The sequence below is a fragment of the Balaenoptera musculus genome, chromosome 9 (assembly GCF_009873245.2).
Source record: "Balaenoptera musculus isolate JJ_BM4_2016_0621 chromosome 9, mBalMus1.pri.v3, whole genome shotgun sequence".
Classification (NCBI taxonomy): Eukaryota; Metazoa; Chordata; class Mammalia; order Artiodactyla; family Balaenopteridae; genus Balaenoptera; species Balaenoptera musculus.
In genome coordinates this window covers 16500849-16521143 of record NC_045793.1, presented here as the reverse complement: position 1 = coordinate 16521143, position 20295 = coordinate 16500849, and the positions used below count along the sequence as shown (strand labels likewise).

At 41.6% G+C, this 20295-nt stretch overlaps 1 protein-coding gene across 5 annotated transcripts in view; it reads right to left on the bottom strand.

Annotated features, from left to right (window-relative positions):
• DGKI (diacylglycerol kinase iota) overlaps positions 1-20295 on the bottom strand; it is a 447458-nt gene that overhangs the window by 276032 nt on the left and 151131 nt on the right. For 4 of the 5 annotated variants that reach the window (XR_005021317.1, XM_036864403.1, XM_036864404.1 and 1 more), the window contains exons 2-3: positions 13668-13776; positions 382-477 (exon numbers count right to left, since the gene is read on the bottom strand). Coding sequence is in view for 4 of the 5 variants with exons in the window: in XM_036864403.1 (XP_036720298.1) it covers positions 382-477; positions 13668-13776 (205 nt within the window). In the remaining variant the exon portion in view is untranslated. The remainder of the gene's footprint in view (positions 1-381; positions 478-13667; positions 13777-20295) is intronic. The other variant, XM_036864405.1, reaches the window with a different exon arrangement.

The following is a 20295-nucleotide window of genomic DNA, read 5'->3' as shown; positions in this document are numbered from 1 at the left end:
TTCTCCCACAGAGACCCTTCCTCCACCCACAGGTCTCTCCCCACAGGACACCGCTCCATGCGCAAGCATCCGGCTCATGCACACTCACCCTCTCCTCCAACCCCAAACGCACTAACAAAAACCAACACTGTTTATCATCACAAAGTAGCACATTATCCCAAGGTTCGACCTGCAGAATCAAGAAAAAAACCTAAAACCATTCAACTGACCCCTTAAAAACCATGCTAACTTGATAAACTGTCAACTGTCTCACAGGGACAGGCTCTTTCAAACCTCTCCTTGGAAATTCAGGCGCGGTGATCCCCGCTGCCTTCAGACTCAACTACCCGCAAGGCTCCCCCCAGGAAGGCCAGAGCACAGGGGTCCCGGGCGCACACTCACTGCAAATCTGACTTGGCAGTTCTCCTCCCCCAGGTAGCACAGGTCTCCCGAGACGTTGGTCTCCAGCCACAGGTGCTCTCCATTCACGGCATTTTCCTGGAAGGAAAGGACCCACCTGACTTCAGTTTTCTTTTCAGGCATAAAGGGATGGGTGGAGGGGGGGCAGATCTCAAATTGAGATTTTGGATACAAGAAAGTCAGTGACCCCAAAGTGTCTAAACGCTTCTCATTTTACCCCTGAAAATACGGCTGAAATTGGTCCTACCAAAATTCTAGAAACGGAAAAAGGTATTTGGAAAAACTGTGAGCAATAATTAAGATGTTAGGTCCAAAGATGTTTTTACCCATGGATGTGGTCATCTTTGAAATATGTAACAAATGAGGGGCAAAAAACCCTCAAGGTATTCAATCTGAGGCCTTATTCATCCAGGCCCGCTGCAGAGTTCATGACAATTGAGACCAAAATTCTATTAGAAGTCGACTCTCCTTAGCAAATTAGCTAAGGAGGAGAGTAGTATTAAAGTACTTTAAAGGCTGCTTGAAAATACATTTATATCAGTAATGGATAAATTATACTTCTAAACCAGGAGCTTCTTATAACTTAGTTTTAAGTTGCTGTGTAGTCAAAGCATAATAAATTACTAATTCAAACATTTTACCAGCTCAGTAGGGCCTTCGTCCAATTCTAAATTCTTCAAATTGAATGATTTCTCTACTTCTAAAAATATTCACATACTTCCAGTGGCAAACAGAGAATAGCTGTAGGTTTGGAACCCTAGAAGTTTTCAGATCATGATGGATGAGAACAAGATAAAAAATAAATTAATTAATTAAAAGGCATTTCTTTGCCAGGTATCCTAAAGAAATCAAGCTCCACAAACTAAAACATTCTACTACTGGGAACTTAACATCCAGATTTAACTTATAACCATTTATAGAATTAAATCTCTTTTCATTCTTTTATTCTCTAATTCATTCAATAAACATTCCACACACCTGGTGCCAGGCACTGGGTTAGTGTGCAGTAAAATCTACCAGAGAACATGGAAACCAAACACATAATTATAGCAGCAAATACTATGGAAACTCACTACAGCAAAAATCCCACCAACTCTTTTAAAAAGTGAAGTATAAAATGTTGCAGTGGGGAAAAGGTCAAAAATCCTTGATAATACCAATCTAGGCAGGCCAAAAATTAAGTCCCGGTAGGCCAAGTAAGGTGGGCAGGAGCAGGCAAGCCAAGGGAGTCAGAGACTTGCAAGACATCAGTAACTCACTGGGCTGGCAGGCTTCATCCACGCTGGGCCAAGCCGATTGCCCCTGCACACTGGAGACCCTCTACGAGCACTCAGAGGCTTGCTGATAAGGACTCAGGCACGGCAGAACTGCTAGAATGAGCTAACCTCACTCCTGAGTGGGGATCTGATTAGAAAGCCCGACATTAGTAAGAGAAGAGGGAAAGAAAACGGTGGAGGCTTCCGGCCACAGTGGATCGAGCACACTGGTTCTCAAATTTAATTGCTCATTACAATGACCTGATGAGTTCTGAAGAACACCTGGCTACCAGCCCAACCCCAGAAAGTGTGCTTTAACTAGTCTGAAGTTTTTTGCAAATATTTGCAGCTGTAAGAATGGAAATACCACTTACTGAAATTCAGGGAGAAGATTACAGTAAGAGCAGATTTAGGGAGTAAGTCGAGTTCAGGTTTTTGTTTTATTTTATTTTCCATTGAGTTATAATTAACATTCAATATATTAGTTTCAGGTGTACAACACAGTGATTCTATATTTTTATACATTATGAAATGATCAGTGCAATGAGTTCAGTGTTGAGGATGTAAAATTCTGAGATGCTTATTAGACCTTCAAGTGGAGATGTTGAGAGGGCAGTTTTTTTATGAGTCTGAAGTTCAAAGAAGAGGTATGAACTGTATGAATAATTTGGGAGGCAACCGTTAATTGATGGCATCTAAAGCCATGAGAACTGAATGCAAAAACCTAAGGACTGAATGTGGATGGAAAGCTCTGAGTACTGAGCTGTGGAACATTCCAATACTTAGAGTTTGGGAATATAGGAAAGATCCAGCAAAGGGGACTGGGACGGAGTGGCCACTGGGGTACAAGGAAAACAAAAAAGAGTATAACGTTTCCAGGAAGAAAGTGCACCTAGAAGGTCTGTGTCAAAAGCTGAAGAACTGGCCATTGGATTTCACCATGTGAACATGTGAAGTCACTGATGACCTTGGCAAAAGTACCAACAGCAGGATGAGAAGGAAGAAAGCCTGATGGAATTGGGTTCAAGAAATAATATTACTGACTCTAGTTTCAAAATGTGTATGAAACCCAATTGATTCTCACCACATCTACTGTTACCACCCAATCCTCCATCATCTCTGGCTTGGAATATTCCCAATAGCCCCCTAACTGGTGTCCCTGCTCTACTCTTGTCTCCCCATGGTCTGTTCTCCACAGAGCAACCAAAATAATTACCTTAAAATGTAAATCTAATCAGGGACTTCCCTGGTGGTGCCATGGTTAAGAATCCACCTGCCAGTGCAGGGAACACGGGTTCGATCCCTGATCCGGGAAGATCCCACAGGCCGTGGAGCAACTAAGCCCGTGCACCACAACTACTGAGTCTGGGCTCTGGAGACCGCGAGCCACAACCACTAAGCCTGTGTGTTGCAGCTACTGAAGCCCACGCGCCTAGAGCCCATGCTCCGCAACAAGAGAAGCCACCACAATGAGAAGCCCGCACACCGCAATGAAGAGTATCCCCCGCTCGCCGCAACTAGAGAAAGCCCGCGCACAGCAACGAAGACCCAACGCAGCCAAACAAACAAACAAAAAAAGGTAAATCTAATCAAATTGCTAATCTGCTCATAACTCTTCAATGGCTATCTATGTACTCGGAAGAGTGCAAAGTTCTCACTTACCTCGTCCCTGGGAGCCTCTCTGACTTCCTCTCCTGTCTCTCCGCAATCTCGTTTCCCTGTCCAGCTACCTCATCTTCTCTCTCTCTCCCTCTCAGTCGCTGACCTGCCATTACACTGGTCTCGTATTTCACAAGCAGACTAAGGAAGCTCTCATCTCAGGTCCATTGAATTTGCTGCTCCCTTGACTAAAAATTGCTTACACGAGACACCTGCACTGCGCATTTCTCATTTCATTTAGATCTCTGTTCAAATGTCCCCACATCAAAGACTGTTGACCACATATTCTGTTTACTATATCCAAACTTCCTATTCTTCTTCATTCTGACTTATGTGGGTAATTTCTATTTACCTTTTGGTTACCAGATCAAGTGTTATTTTCTCAAAGAAGCCATCACTGACCCCAAAATCGAAGTCATTTTGTTAGTTACTCTCATAAAACCATGTTTCCTTCCCATCATTTATTCCAACTGGCAATTATTCATTCATTGGCATGATTATTTGATTCGTGTTTCCCTCTTATGCTAGATTCTAGGCTTCATATGGACATTAAATGTCCAGCACTTAACTTAGCACCTGGCAAATAGTAGGTGATAAATAAATTTGGGGAACTGAAAAGATGAGATTAAGAATCAGTGAATGAATCACATTCTTGTTACATGCAATTCCAAGGAGTAGAAAGGATAATTTTTTTTTTATTTGTCCATTAGTTTGGAGTCACAAACTGTGAGAAGTAAACATGGATGCCTAAGAGACATGACGGTCTTTCAAAATCATGAAAGAAACAGAGGCATGCAAGAAAAAAACCAGTCATGCAAGGAAAACATGAAACATACCTTGTCTTAGACTACATTTTCCCCACGCCTCATCCTTTTCTTGTACATCTGTCTTGTCCGACGCATCAGAAGGAAGTAACCTTACCCAAAGAGAGGTCTGGCCTCTGCCCTCAACTATAGGAAGGTAATCTCTCTAAGTGCCTGGAATGTCTTGCCTGATAAGAGTATCTTTGTTTACCTGGGGACCTTGGGCCATGCCAAATATTCTAAAATAGCAGTGACTTATGGTGAGGCATATATCAGCTCATCCTCCAGAGGGGCAAGGGGCTAAAGTCAACCATGCAGGTGGTTAACCGTGTCTACATGACCAAGCTCCGACTAAAACTCTGGGTACCAAGTTTCAGATGAGCTTCCTTGGTTGGCAATATGCCATATGTATAGTTGCACCATGTTTGCTGGGAAAAGTTATCTCTGTCATAAATCCACTGGGAGAGGACAACCGGAAGCTCCTTGTGTCAAAATTTCCTGGACTTTGCACCATGCACCGCTTTCCTTGGCTGGTTTGAGTCTGTATCCTTTCACTATAATAGGCCATAAATGTGAGTATAGCAGCTTTCAGAAAATTCTATGAGTCCTTCTAATGAATTATTGAACATGAGTGTGGTCTTGGGAATTCCGGAACCTGCAAGTGAGGATGATCTTGGGAACTCCTGAATTCAGCTGGGTGGCATTCACACATGAATAGAAAAATTAACTGTTGTGGTTTTCTTCTTACACTTCTGATAAATCCTTATCCAGTTCAAGAGTAATAAACATGAGCTTTGGAGTCAGATAGACTTGCTACCCACTAGCTCTATGACCTAGGGTCTCTCTAACTTCCCTAGACCTCAGTTTACTCACCACTAAAATTGTAATAATAATTGTACTTCCCTCACAAGATCACAATGATGTTTAAATGTGAAAATGAATAACGTTCAATGCCTTGCCCACAATGAGAAGTTAATAGGTGTTCAATATAGTTCTTTTTAAAAAAATTTATTTATTTATTTTTATTTTTGGCTGCATTTGGTCTTTGTTGCTGCGTGCGGGCTTTCTCTAGTCGTGGTGAGCGGGGGCTACTCTTCATTGCGGTGCGCATGCTTCTCATTGCGATGGATTCTCTTGTTGCAGAGCACGGGCTCTAGGCGCGTGGGCTTCAGTAGTTGTGGCATGTGGGCTCAGTAGTTGTGGCGCACAGGCTTAGTTTCTCCGCAGCATGTGGGATCTTCCCAGACCAGGGCTCGAACCCGTGACCCTGCATTGGCAGGTGGATTCTTGACCACTGTGCCACCAGGGAATTCCCTCAATATATTTCTTCTTATTATCGTTGTGGTTAGTCTCCAGTTTTCCTTCGTCCTTCCTAATCCATAGATGTTGGTATTACCCAACATCTATTCCTCTCCTGGGTCTTTGTAGTCAAGACTGCTAGCCATTCACCAAAATCATTTATCTCTTTTTCCTGAACACACAGCTAGACCTTGTTACACAGACTCGCTTGTGATTGGATGTGGCCATGTGACCCAGTTCTAACCAATGGCACATGAGCAAGAGTGACATGTACTATTTTCAGACTTGGCCCATTAAAACCTCCCTCCCTTTTCCCATACTGGATACCTGGGAAGTTGGCCTCTGGGATGATTTTAGAAGGCTTCTAATGATGCTGTAAGAGCAACTGTCAGTCCAGGTCACTGAATAGCTATGTGGAACAGAGCTCACCCGCCACCCAACCTGAAACAGTCCTGGTCTGTTACACAAGTGAGAAATAAACTTCTCTTGTATTGAGCCATTACATGATTATTTTATTTATTGCAGCCTAGACCACCCAAACTAATATAGGCCTCTTCTCTTTGCTCACAGCTTTGTCTGCATTTCCTTTCACTGTCTACATTTACCCCCAAGTTACCTACCATACACTGAACAGCCTGTCTAATCTCTGAGTCCTGGTTTCTTCTGCTCTGAATTCTACTTCTGACATTCTCTCTGATATTTCACACTGCTGTAAAATTAACTCCCTTAAAACATAGCTGTGATTATGCCTCTCTCTTGCTTAGGAGGCTTTAAAAAAAAACCCTATTATTTATAAAACAAAATCTAAACTTAATCCCACATACTAGACCTTCCATTAATGGTACCAATCTGTCTTTCTTATTCACCTTCACACATTCTATTCTTTTGTCACTCTTCTCTAAATATAGTCATATTTTCCTTTTCTGTGCCATGTTTTTTATTTATTCCATTCTCCACACCCAGGTACCTCTTTCTCTCTTCTTTACACATCCATCTTGAAATACCATCTCAAACAGTATATAACTCAGAGTATCCGTCTGTGCCAGACAGAAAAAGTAGTTCCATTTCAAAATGAAGATAACATTTCTTCTGTATTAGTGAGTGTTGAAACAAGTCTCTATAGATATATATAGATTTATATAGATCAACCTATCTATAGATAGATCTAGCTACCTAAGAGTATAGACCCACCTATGTAGATACAGACAGGATTTCTTGCTCTCAAGTTCTACCTGAAGTCCTAGTAATAAACAGTTATAGGTAAAAAGATACAAGTTGTGGAGAGGGAGTGTTGTAGACTGAATGACACAGATAGAGCACACTGACACCAGAAGCAAATAATCTACACAAAATGAAGACATTTGCTTGTAAAAAATGTTTTGAAACAATAAGACAATCATAAATATGTATCAAATGTGAATATCCTTACAAAATTCAGAAAGGGAAACAAAAATCTGGACTGTCTCCCTCTAAAAATCTTCAGGGTAATAATAGGTAAAATCTGTCTCAGATGGTTTAGATATGTTGTCCAGTAAGCATATGGCAACTGAGCACCTGAAATGTGATTAGCACTAATTGAGATGTGCTGTCAGTGTAAAATTCACAGCAGATTTTGAAGACTGACTTAGTCTGAAAAAAGAATGTGAACCATCTCACTGATCATTTCTATATTGACTATGTGTTGAAACAGCGATATTTTTATATATTTGGTTAAACAAAATATAATATTAAAATTAATTTTACCTATGTCTTTTCACTTCTTAATGTGGCCACTAAAAATTAGGCTTTCCTTATGGCTCATATATATTTCTGTTCAACAGTGTTAGTTTAGATAATCACTTACTAAGAGGCAAAAGATTAGACCTAGGTACTTCTCACTGACCTGTGAAGTTGTAAGAGTCCATGATTTCTCCCAGCAGCCAATGTGATTTAATTTAAAATTCTCACAATTTTAGAAAAGAGAAGATTAGTGAGGGTGCATGAAAACATGCTAGATCTGTCCCACTATTAACATGGCTGACCAGGTCAGGACCTTTACTAATTTATAGTCGGTTATCTCCTCCTGCTCTGCTTAGCAATCTGATATCTTGATTAAATGGACAATGTTTTTTGAAATGAGGATGGAAGTGGAGAAAGATATCGGGGTGTGAGTCATTACTGGTGATGACACCCAAACCTGAAGTTAAAGAGCAAAGGCCAAGAGCTTGTAAGGAAGGCACAGGTCTGCTTGGACCTGCCATCTGAAACAAAACTAAAATGAGAGCATGCACATATGCATACAGATACACACACACACACACACACACACACACACACACACCTGCCTCCTCCTGCCTTTACATTCAAGGCTTCCAAAGATAAAATGACCTAGTTTCATAACCCCGTTTAAACCAATCCCACATGAAGACTCTGTTTCCCTAATCTTGTCTCTGAACCAAACAGTGAGGCAGTGAACCCACTGTACTATGTTGTTGTTGTTTTTTTTTTAAAGAAGCCATCCGTGCTTGACTTTTTTTTTTTTTAAATTATTATTTATTTATTTATTTATTTTTGGCTGTGTTGGGCCTTCGTTTCTGTGCAAGGGCTTTCTCCAGTTGTGGCAAGAGGGGGCCACTCTTCATCGCGGTGCCTGGGCCTCTCACTATCGCGGCCTCTCTTGTTGCAGAGCACAGGCTCCAGACGCGCAGGCTCAGTAGTTGTGGCTCACGGGCCTAGTTGCTCCGCAGCATGTGGGATCTTCCCAGACCAGGGCTCGAACCCGTGTCCCCTGCATCGGCAGGCAGATTCTCAACCACTGCGCCACCAGGGAAGCCCCTTGTGCTATGTTTTACCTGCCCAGAAGAAAGCACTCCTTTTCTTAGCATCGTCAACCAGAGGAAAGGAAAGGTGGTCTGGATTTAGGATCTGGGTTTGTTTGTGTTGAGGCTCTGTTTTCCACAGCCCTCAGCCTTGGAGGAAATTTTCCAATGAGGAAGGCAAAAATGAATTGAAATCAAGGATGCCATGTTGAAAACCAACATGCTTTTTAAGAAGGATCTTGGTGGCTTTTCTACCATTGCTTTGAGAGTTGTTTAGGCAGTGTAATGGGCAAAAGCAAATTACAGAACAGAGGACACAGAGTGAAGACCCACATCCTATGTTCTCTGCTCTAACACTAAAAACAGGGAAGAAATCTCCACGTCCAAATTAAGTCTCCGTTGCATGGGAGGCATGTGACATTTAAGAAAAGACACACATTATCTGTGCAACAGACTCACTTCGAAGTGGGCTAACTCGCTCTAAACTGGAAGCTTGGATTCCAGCCCAGGAGATGAGACTATTTTTCCTTTTTGAGCATTACTCCCTTCCTTTCTAGCAATTTAGCTTGTTTTCCCAAAAACTGGCTTGGCTGACGTTCATGGCATGGTGTCAAAGGGAGCAGCCCCTGTAGGTTGTCACCACGAAAGGGGAGAGAGGATACCATTGGGAAGAATGGGAAGATCAAAAACTGTGTGTGCTTTAAGTCTTAACACAATGCACTAGATTAGGAAGGAAATTTAAAAAGAGTTACTTGGGACTCAATAGCATAAACCCATTTATGTTTCAAACAGGTTTTTGACTTGTGTCTACCAAAGCCTTTCAGGAACTGGAGATAATCTGAGTGCCCATCAACTGCCAGCGAAATGTCCCTTTCTTGCTGATTGAGCAAAAAAGCTGTAATCAATTCGTAATTGACATCTACTAGACAGCTACTAGGCCTACGATACTGTGCTGTCCACTGTGAAGAAGACAAAAGAAGCAGAAGACGTTGCTCCTCCCTTCAAAGTGCCTGAAGTCTAAATAGGACCTAGAATAAGAAAGTCAACTAAAAAACACGTATTTGGCTCTAAGACATGCACTATGGTTAGAGGTTTTATGAGGCATCAAAACAGAAAGTGAATAAAATAAACAGAACCAGTTCAACCAAAAAAATGAGCATAGCCTGGCTGAGAGCAGGAGCGAAGTCTCTGTAGCAAAGAGCCATTTTCACCTTGGGTGAAACTGACTGTCCACTGTAGTCAGTAGAAAACCCAGGCTCTGTATTGAGGCCTGATGTGGCTACTCCCCATCATTAAGACTTCCATCCCTGACATGTATGGAGGGGAGGGCCTGTGAGAAAAGGTCAGCAAAGAGTCATCAAGGAAATGACACTGTGTGGGGCAAAGAAGCCCATAAGTCAAAATAAACCATTTGAGTAAATCACAGCAAAAGAGAAGTTTCTGGACTTCAAGGAACAGACTAAAAAGAAGACAGAGATAGTATATATCACTAAGTAGGGAAATGAAAATGGAGTACTTCAAGGAAATTATTAAGTTCACACACCCAGAGCATAAACTGACTCCTGCAATAGTCCTCCCCCAGCCAAAACGCACAGGTGCCTACAGCGCAGGCTCACCTGGGTCTCAGGCCCCCCACAAGCAGGCCACTCCTCAAAGCCCTTTGCTGGAGGATGTTTAAGAAACAATTGTGCCCCTTCTGCAGACTTTGGTACATACTAGAGTCAAAACGGGGCCCTCTAGGTATTCTACAATAAGTAGAAACTTGGGACTAAGATCCAAGTTCCAGGTTCACCCTGATTTACCTTCAACTTCAGATGCACCATAAACAGCTTTTGCATCTGTTTTCTCACTGGTGAAATGAGGAGAGGGGAGGTGACATAAGTCAGGGGGTCATAGTACTATAGGCCTTTGAGACAACCCTCAACTCCTGAGCCAAGAGGTGATGGAGCAAAGAGAATCTCAACCCGAGAGTCAAGGGGGCAGAACACAGAACAAGGCAACTCTCCACAGCCTTCTCCACCCCTGTTATGCCAGAAGCATCTCTTAGCACTACTGGGGCCCCTTACCTCATCAAAGGCAAGAAATTAAAGTTCCTCCTTTTTTACCTTAATTTTTAAATTTCTGCCACCCTTCTCATATGGGAGACTCTTAAGAGGCTCCAAGCCAAATCAGTGCTCAATAAACAGTAACAGTAAATAAGTAAAGATTGATCATTTTAGGGGCTTCCCGGGTGGCAGAGTGGTCAAGAATCTGCCTGCCAATGCAGGGGACATGGGTTCGAGCCCTGGTCCTGGAAGATCCCACATGCCGCAGAGCGGCTAAGCCCGTGCGCCACAACTACTGAGCCTGCGCTCTAGAGCCCGCGAGCCACAACTACTGAGCCCGTGTGCCACAATTACTGAAGTCCACGTGCCTAGAGCCCGTGCTCTGCAACAAGAAGCCACTGCAGTGAGAAGCCCGCTCGCCGCAACTAGAGAAAGCCCACGTGCAGCAACGAAGACCCAACACAGCCAAAAATAAAAAAAAAAATTTTTTAACGATTGATCATTTTAATGCATTTAGTCCAGAAAAGTGGGCTGATAGAAGGAGAGCAGTGGTCACGCTGCTTTTTTGTAGAGAAGCAGACAAGGGAGTAGAATAAAGAGAATGGTAGTAGGTCAAGCCAGAGGACTAGTCTTATACTTTAAACAGAACAAAGAAAATCCTGGTTTAGCTTCTTGAACAAGCAGGCAAACTAAAGTAACATAAATGAACTTGGCGTAAAGCGCTTAGGTTAGGAAAAGCCAAAAATTTAGAAGCAAGGGCAAGTCTCAGCAAAAAAAAAAAAGTCATTGAAATGTTTTTAACAATCTGCTTCTTCCTCTCTTCTGAGAAAAATCTTTTACTTTTACATGATTGTCTTAAGGAAGTATCGGGCTGGCTTCTGTTTGCTAACAGCAATATTAGCCCACAATTACAGGGTTTTTTTCAGAGTCACATCTTACAGCTCCTTCCACATCAGATCTCTAAATAAGCCCTGAGATGGAGTGTCTTCAGAGAAGGCTTTCCATTTTACCTCCACTGTTAAACATCCCCAAAGTGTTTCCTGCCACCATGATAATTCATCAGGCCATCAAGTCAGGGTAGCCATAAGTAAAGGGGCTGAAGGATTAAAGATCAGCTACGCGCCCCGGCCGTACTTCTTATTTGCTCTTCCTCAACTGTGTACTGCAGTTCACCCACCACTAGCCAAAAATACCACGTGATGAGATATTAGAGTATACACCTCTCTACAGGAATCAGAAAAATAATACCTTCTAGTCAAGCTTTGGCTCAGGAAGGAAAATTCTTTCTAAGAGCATTTTCTGGTAACTCTTTCCAACATCAAATGGGGATGGAGCGTCCTTCCTTGCAACCCCAGTGACGCTCTCTGTACCCCTCTACTCTAGCTGTCGCTGCCCTGTATTTTAGCTGTCAATATCTCTTCTGCCCATGGCATTCTAAGCTTCTTGAAGGCAGAAACCATATCTTCCTCACCTCAGAATCCTAAGGAACTAACACAGGTTCTAGAACAAAGCAAGTACTCAACAAATGGTGATCAATCAACCAATTCGTCAATTACTTTATTTCTGAATAGAAAACCTGCAGGCTGTACCGTTTACAAAGAACTTTCACGCTCATTGCCCCATTTGATCTTAACAACAGCCCTGAAGTCCCCTTTAGGGAGGGGTCACCGTTGTCCCCCTCTACCGATGAGGACCCTGAGGCTGAAAGAAATCAAGTGACTTGACTAATGTCACAAAAGGGGCAGAGAAATCATTTAATGGATGTTTCTATCTAAATGATATAAACTCTCTCTCATTAGAATCTTGCGTCTCAGATAGGATCCTACTACTTTGGATCAGAGGATTTGGAACACCATGGCGATTAAACTAACTTTCTGGGGTCCCTGTAACACACTGTCATCATTGGCCCATGCATAGCCCTTTTTTATTTAATTTACCTGTTTGTTTATATATTTAATTCTTTTTTAATTATGTAAGCACTACTGTAAATATATTCTACACTCTCTTATGGTTTAAGAGTTTATTAAATAACTGTCCTGGAATAAAGGGAAGTTCGAGGAGAGGAACAGTCTTCCTGAACACCAACTCAACGTACACAGGCGCTACTGGAGCACTCTCGGACTCCATCAAGGAAGAAGTTGCATTTCAATTAAATTCAGTCTTTTGCCAGGTACTTCACACATTGCATACATTGGTATGTGTCCAGAGTATAAAATAAGGATGTTAGTAAGTGTATTCTTGGGAAAGAGGGAGAAATATTATAGTATTAAAGGATATTAAATCATAGCCTATATGCTAAAAATAAAATTGAGTTTAAAAATTCCTCTCCTTTCCCCCACCCTGCCATAGTCTTTCTTATGGGAGGAAAAGAACACGGATTATTCCCTCTGTTCAACTCAACCAGAAATGCTAAACAAGATTCATCGTTAAGACCAGACTGGCAGAATCTCAGAGCAGCCCTCCTCTAGTTTCATACTGTTTCTTACATTCCTTCAGAAAGGGAAAAGGCCTTTCAGTCCACAGTTAGAAGTGTCTTCAACCAAGAACTTGACTCACCGAAGACTCTCAGTAAAAGAAATTCAGACAGCAATCTTCAAGGTAACAGTTTTTGTAGATGTCTTTTGGGTCAAACATTAAAATCAGCTAATATACAGCAGATGCAAACTATTATATATAGAATGGATAAATAACAAGTTCCTACTGTATAGTGCAGGGAACTATATTCAATATTCTGTGATAAGCCATAATGGAAAAGAATATGAAAAAGAATGTATATATATGTATAACGGAATCACTTTGCTGTACAGTAGAAATTAACATGACACTGTAAATCAAGTATACTTCAATAAAATAAACTTTTTTAAAAAACCAGCTAATATATCCACCCTGCTGATATGAGACCCATCTACCTTTGGGTTAGGGGAGGAAGTATAGCAAACAGGAGGACATGGAGTGCCTGGAATGTAAAGTGAGGTCATCCTCTCGCAGGAAAAGAATTAAAAAAAGAAAAAGAATAAAAGGGACCAAAAAAGAAAAAGCAGCTTGAGCTAAGGAAATCAAACTTGGACTTTGTGATGTGGCTAAGAGTAAACTCTATTCATCATCAAGTTGGCAGGGACCAATAAAGCATGTACACAAAGGTACTTTCTATCTCACAGCTGCAAACCCAGGCAATAGTGCTTCAAAGGATTCATGAAGTTTTTATTTTAGTTTTCAATACGTCTGACTTCATATAAAGGAGCTATGTTCTTAGGAATCTGGAAATGGAGCCAGGGCTTAGATACCCAAAGATGGATCAGTGAACAATATTGAAAATTATTAAGTCTTGTTGGTAGCTACAGGAATCGTGAGGATGAGAGAGACACACATGCAATGGAATGATATTGAAATGAAACGGCCGACACCTACACTCCAGTCCAGAGTCGCTCTGGGCTCCTTCGCTGGCCCGTTTGCCACAGGAAGGCTGAGGGGGTGTGCAGGAGCCAGGTGCTGCAGGCCCGCCCGGGAGATTGCTTTCCTGCAGCAAGAAACACAAAGAAAAACCAACATCAGAAGGTAATACAGAGCTAAACAGTTCCCATGGGGTAGAAACAATGCCTGACTTAGTCTTCCACATGTGAAGACCTTTGCAAATGTACTGGAATATATCTCTCTGAAGTGCATGGTGAAGACAGAGGGTGGCAGGTCTCAAAAGACAGGGAGATTGAGGGGACCACCTTAGGGTGATATCGCTTCAGGACCAGACATTAAAATGTAAGCCCCTATTCAGGGCAGAGGGCGGAATGCAGGTCTCTGTGTTTACAGAAAAGGACCTAAGGCTGGGGTGGTCCCAATTCTTAGACAATTTTGAACCTGCCAGAGACTAAGCAAGAAAAGCAGGCTCATGAGGTTTTCAATTGAAGTTCCTCCATTTCCCATCAAAGAGCTCTCCAAGCTGGCTCCCGCCCCAAATTCAGTCTTACGCATCTCAAGAACCTCCTTCCTTACCCTTGCAGAGGAATTCTACACATGGCCTGAGGCTCTACATGGGAAAAGATCCATTTGCATCCTAGAAATCGCACACGCTGAAAGACCAATATCTTACCAAGGTCCGTGGTAAGAAAAATCCAAAACACATTGGTTGGATTTTAGGTTTGTTGAGTGTAACATAACAGAATTTGGGTCAGAAAGGAGCAAATGAATCAGGAGAGGTTGAGAAAGTCAGGCCTGACGCTGGTCTGCAAAGATAAGAAATAAGAGAAGCTGCTGTAGCAAGCAAACATGACTGTTGCTGAGCAAAGGGAAGGGAGGAGATAAGAGCCTAGTGGAGAAAATGAGGACAGCAAGATAAAGGAAGAAAGCAGGGATCACCCATGGAGAGCTTGTGGTATCATCATGAATAATAGAAGTCCAATTTCTGAAGAGCTCCATCAAAGATGTCAGACAATGGTCTCAAGTTTAAACAGGAGGGCTGATTTGTGGATTAACTAAGTGGCTCCCTGGACGGGAGAGGAGCGTTCCTCTCTGGGAGTGTCCACGTGTGCTCTGAGAATGACCTGAGCTAGAATCAGGCGGGCCTTTGTGGTGCTGCAGCTTTGAGTCCTGAGTGGGTCTGAGCGGGCTGTGGGGGGCAGGAATCTGCACTTACACATGCTTCCCAGGTGCTTCCTTCTGTCGCTAAAGTCTTCACACTGCTCTACGGGAGTGCAAAAAGATTTTAATCTAAAACGGAACCAGAGGATATGAAATGGAGAGTCTCACACATGTGCCCTCAGGCAAACAAAACATAAGAACTAAGAGATTGATTTCCAGTAAATGCCTGATTTACAGGAGACAGAAACTTATCCCTCAAACAATGAACATTCGTCAAGAATCTCTCCCCATCCTCAAACCAATGAACTTGCTGCTTGGATTCTGGTTGGACTCTCCCCTCTTTGCTCTCTTTGACCCTAAGAACAGTTCGTCCCAAACTATCAACAGATTCGCCCATAGCTTACTATAGTTTGCGTGTCCCACGTTGCACTTCCTCTGCTATTCCCACATAAACTCAATTTCTGGTCATTTGAGCTTGCTTCAGTTTACTTCTTTATTTAGGTTGACAGAGCAAGAGAGGGGGCACTAACTACCCCAGGCCTATCAAGGGGGAGCCTGAAGGAAAGGACCAGCCACTTCATTACCTACTTTACTTGCATTAGCTCTCTGCAGCCTGTCTCATAGGATGTAAACACTGCAGTAAGAACCTGCCATCTCTGACACTACACCTGCAGAAGCACCAAGTCCCCAGGGAGGCCCAGATGTTCATACAGAGGAACAAGGCTACACACAGACAGTGAGATGGGGAGAGGAAGGCAATGATGGCCAAATATATGGTGAATCCCATCATAACCCAGCAGAATCCAAGCTTTGTTGGACTCTAGAAGACAGATGATCTCCCTGTACTGTTCACTGATCTCTGCAAATTCCACCCATTCATGCAATTTGTAAAGGTGAGCAAGATGAACAGCAGAACCAAAACCCAAGGAAAGGCTGGGTAGAATCCAGAAAGGAACCCAGGATTGTACAGCCAGTAACCAAGGATCAAGTATGTCTGAGAGTTCAGCAAGTGTCCAGCCTTCTTCTTCTTCCCCTTCCCCTTTGCTTCTTCTTTCTTCTTCTCCTTCTTCTTCAGCCCCTCAGTCCAATGTATATTCCATTTTGTTGAGCCATAAGGAAAGAACACTGGAAGATTCTTCTTCTCCTCCTTCTCCTTCTTCTTTTTTCCTCTCTTTCTCTACACAGGAAGTCCCAGAAACACTGGATAGGCCTTCAGTAGCTGGAAGTGATCATATCAAGCTTGCCAGTAGCCTATATTCAGAAGCTCCCAGTACTGGGCAGCAAGGCAATGTACTTGCTTTATATGATCCCACAAAGAGTCATTACAGGCTATGTAGGCCTTTAATGAAGACAGTCTGATGACACAGTATTTTTTTCCCTCACTTTCATCAAGGCAAATAATTAACAACATCAATTTTGGTCCCTCACTCCAAAGTATATTCCATTTTCTTGAGCCAAAGGAAAGAACACCGGAAGACTCTTATATGGTGAGCCTTCATCCCCCAGGCATTTTTTTCTCCACCTGAGTTCAAAGAACTTCTTTAGCATTTTTCATTAGTACTTTTCTCTGGCTTTGAAGGATCCTGTATGGTGATTCTGAGTCACAGTTTTTATCACAAGAAAGCCAGATCTCTGTGGAGTCTGAATCTACAGGTTCCACTTTTGATTTCCTAACAGACACCACAAACTAAATTTAAGTGTTCTAGCAAAAAAAAATACCAAATGGTGCCTAAGCACAAAGCCTTAGAACAGCTGAAGAATTCCTAAATCTTAGGTGAATGAGAAAAGCATAAAACCTTCATTTTTTCATGAACAGCCACAGAGAGTTGTGATCAGAAAAAAGAAAGAAGAGAGGAAATAAAATTCTGTTGTCACAGTAGAAACCACAGGAAAAATGAGTTTAACTCATCAGAAGTTGGAGACCGACCACCAAAACCTGATTACTCTTGCTAATGAGGACTGCCAGCAAATTGCTCAAAGAATCAAATTAGGATGTAAGGGATATATTTGTCTCTAGAAGAGCAATATGGCTATAAGATAAGAGACATACTAACTAACATTTAACCCTGGATAAGCCCTGCAATGAAATTACAGTCAAACCATACTCTCTCCCAGCCTGTGAATAGAAACGATTAAGTAAGGGCTTTTGTTGATTATTTATTCCTCATTGTGGATGCAAATTTAAGGCTGGTTTTTTGTAACATTAATAGAAGAAAATTGTATATCTACCACACATAGAAACATTAATTGGGGGGAAATAAATAAGAAACATCAAAGTGGCTGCCAGTTTGTAACTGTAAATGGGCCTCACGAAAGGACATTACATAAGAAAGAGAACAGGAAAAATACATAGAGGTACTACAGGGGGTGGGAGGTAACTTCTAATTATAGCTTTCCATTCTTCTAAATAACCATGGGAGAGAACTCTTTCTTTTTCAATAATTCATACACGTATACACATTTTGTTCCAAAATAAGAAAGCAATTTCATTATTTCTCAGACCTCAAATAAAATTAGTATAAGTTATTTTTCTATTTGGATTCATCCTGGCTGCAAAAGACGACATTTAAGAGTCTGGTAGAATTTGATGCGTGTTAGGGTGGTGGTTATGCTGCAATGTGTTCCAATAAAAAAATCAATGGGGTGTCAACTTCTCATTGGGGTGTCATTCTTTCCTCCTGCTCAGAATCCTCCCGAACCCACAGTCAGTAAAACCGTGAAATGCCAACGATTCCTTCTATAAATTTTACAACACTTTGTCGGAGGATGACTATAATGGCAAAAAAAAAAATGTCTTTGAAAAAGAGAAGCATGATAATAACGGTGAAATAGACATTAAAAGAAAATGTTCTAAAACGGAGTTTCAGGTGCACAAAGTCAAGTTAATGTCAATTACCTGCCATGAGAGACCTTGAACATATTTAAAGTACGAAAGCCATCATACATTTTAAATAGCGTTCTATTATTACCTTCACTTCATTCAGTAAGAGTATAAACTCCTAAAGGACAGGGCTCAATTCATCTACTAATCTTATTATGTTCTAGCCCAGGGGTAGACACAGCGTATATTCAATGAATGCTTTCTGAGTTAATGAGTGAACTTGACCAAGAAGCTAAGCAAAACAGCTTGCTGATTAGATCAAGGGTTGAGAAATCTGATTAGGATGATTTGAATTATATCCTAGGCCTTGCGTTTCAGTGATATTCTTTCCTGAGAGAGCCAGAAATCCCTCAAAGCAGCTCTTTAAAGATAAAGGCAAAAAGGTAGAATCCAGTGTTGAGAAGCCTGAAAGAACTCAAAACGGCTTTGTGATCAACATTAAAATGGAATCTTTTGCTACAACATTTGTAAAGGGCATATGATACTGTTAATATTTTGGTAATGTATTTATCAAAAGAAACATGCAGCATGTACTCTTCATAAAGAGAATCTTTTTTTAGTTTATGGGAAAACACATAAGTAAGTGGTTATTTAGCCAGGATACTCTCTAATTATCCATTTTGCAAATTTCTCTCGATTCAGTTTGGTTCTCCTCTTATTCCAGGTTGACGTGGCTCCCATAATCAATCCACCTCCATCTTTCCAACTCCCTCTCCTAGGGATGCTACCTGTGGGAATAGAATGAGAAGCCCGCCTGCTGGGAGGAGACGCTCCAGCGAGTCAGGAGGTCCCCTAAGCCACGAAGTCTCTGAAAACAAGCAACTTTCACAGTAAAGATTGGTGAACTCATCTCCTTGCTCTAGAACAGGAACCAGCTGCCTCAAAAGTTACTCTGTACCTTGGTTTAATTCCCCAAGTGCCTCAGGCAAGATCTTAACTTATGGTGCATGTTGGTGTTTTTCCCCCCGATTCATTGGCATTAACTTTGCCTATATTCAGAGCAGCCCACAATGCTTCTAGGCTGATCCAGACAAGCTGCCTGCCATGCTAAGGAGAGTCTACTCAATAAAAAATTGTCTCACGCCCCACACAAATTCCAAATATCCCACCATAGATTTATGTAGAGGAACAAACCTTGTGTAATTATTTGAGCCTAAATCTTAATTCATTTTACATATGAACACAGAGTATTTTTTGATGATCTTAACGTATATTAACATTTTCAGGAATATCATTATCATTGAAACAAAGGTTGGCTTTAGTTTCCTAAGGGTTGAAAGTCATTCAGAAAATCACCACTGGCATTGAATCTTCAACATGTTATACCTGTATTACTCTACATTTGTAGCTGTTTCTTTCACAGTGATTCTCCAACAGCAGTGTTCAACCTCTGCCTGCAGTGGGGCTTGAGAATCAGCCGATTTAAAGGCCTTCCAGGTATTTCTAGCAGGAATCGTGGACTACATAGAACCACTGTTCTACATAGATGTAAAAGCATCTGACCACTTCATTATGTCTGCTAATGTGACTAAGCCCTGGCATTTATATACTGAAATATATCTATTCATTCAACAATGTACTTACTACTGAATGTCTATTTCATACCAAGCACTGTTCTAGATGTTTAAGATACATAAATGAATAAAGCATATATAAATTGCTGCCTTTGTGAAGCCTCTAGCAGGAAATACATTTTGCCAGGCACTGTTTCATTTTACATTTCTTATGTATCCCTCACAGTGAGGTAGGTACATTTATGATCCCCTAATTTACAATTAAAAAAAACTATAGCACAGAACAGTTAAGCTACGTGTCCAAGATCACACAGATGGGAAGAGGTCCAAGTGAGATTTGAATCCAGGCATCTTACTCCAGATTATACATACTTAGCCATTACACAACCCCACACTTGTATGAAATGGTGACAGCACACACTTACATAGCAAGAGAGACATATGATACAATTAGCCTCTTACGATCCTAATTTTGTAACTGCCTCAATTATAAATGTCTGAGCTCCACAAGAAGAACGTAAGCTTCTAGAGAGAGGCCAATTTGGGAGGCATTAGATCGCACAGGTTGAGAACACACCCTACCTTACCCATCACCAGCTATGTAGTCAAGTTGCTTGACCTCTCTTAGCCTCCGTTTCCTTCTATTTCAAATAAGAATAATACTATCCAACTCCGAGAGTAGCTAGGATCACTTTTTTTAAACGTGTGCAGGATGCCTGGTACATGGCAAGCACAATAAATAATCACGGCCATTGTTATCCTCTCACACATACTGGCTGCCCCCAAAGCTAGGTATGTGGGAAATCTCTGAATAAATATGTGCTTTTTATTCAATTGCTCTCAAATATTCCAGGTTCCCTGGACTCTTCTGTTCATTCAGTAAACATTTAACAAGCCTCCATTACGTGTCAGGCAGTTCAAAGGGGTTATTCAAACACGAGATCCTTCTCCCAATCACGGTAAATAATTCCACGGTTGCCAAAGGAATCATTCTTCTTCCCCGACTTGCCTAACTGCCTAGAGCAAAATTAAGCAGCACCACATTCTCCCCTCAGACAAATTTACCAAC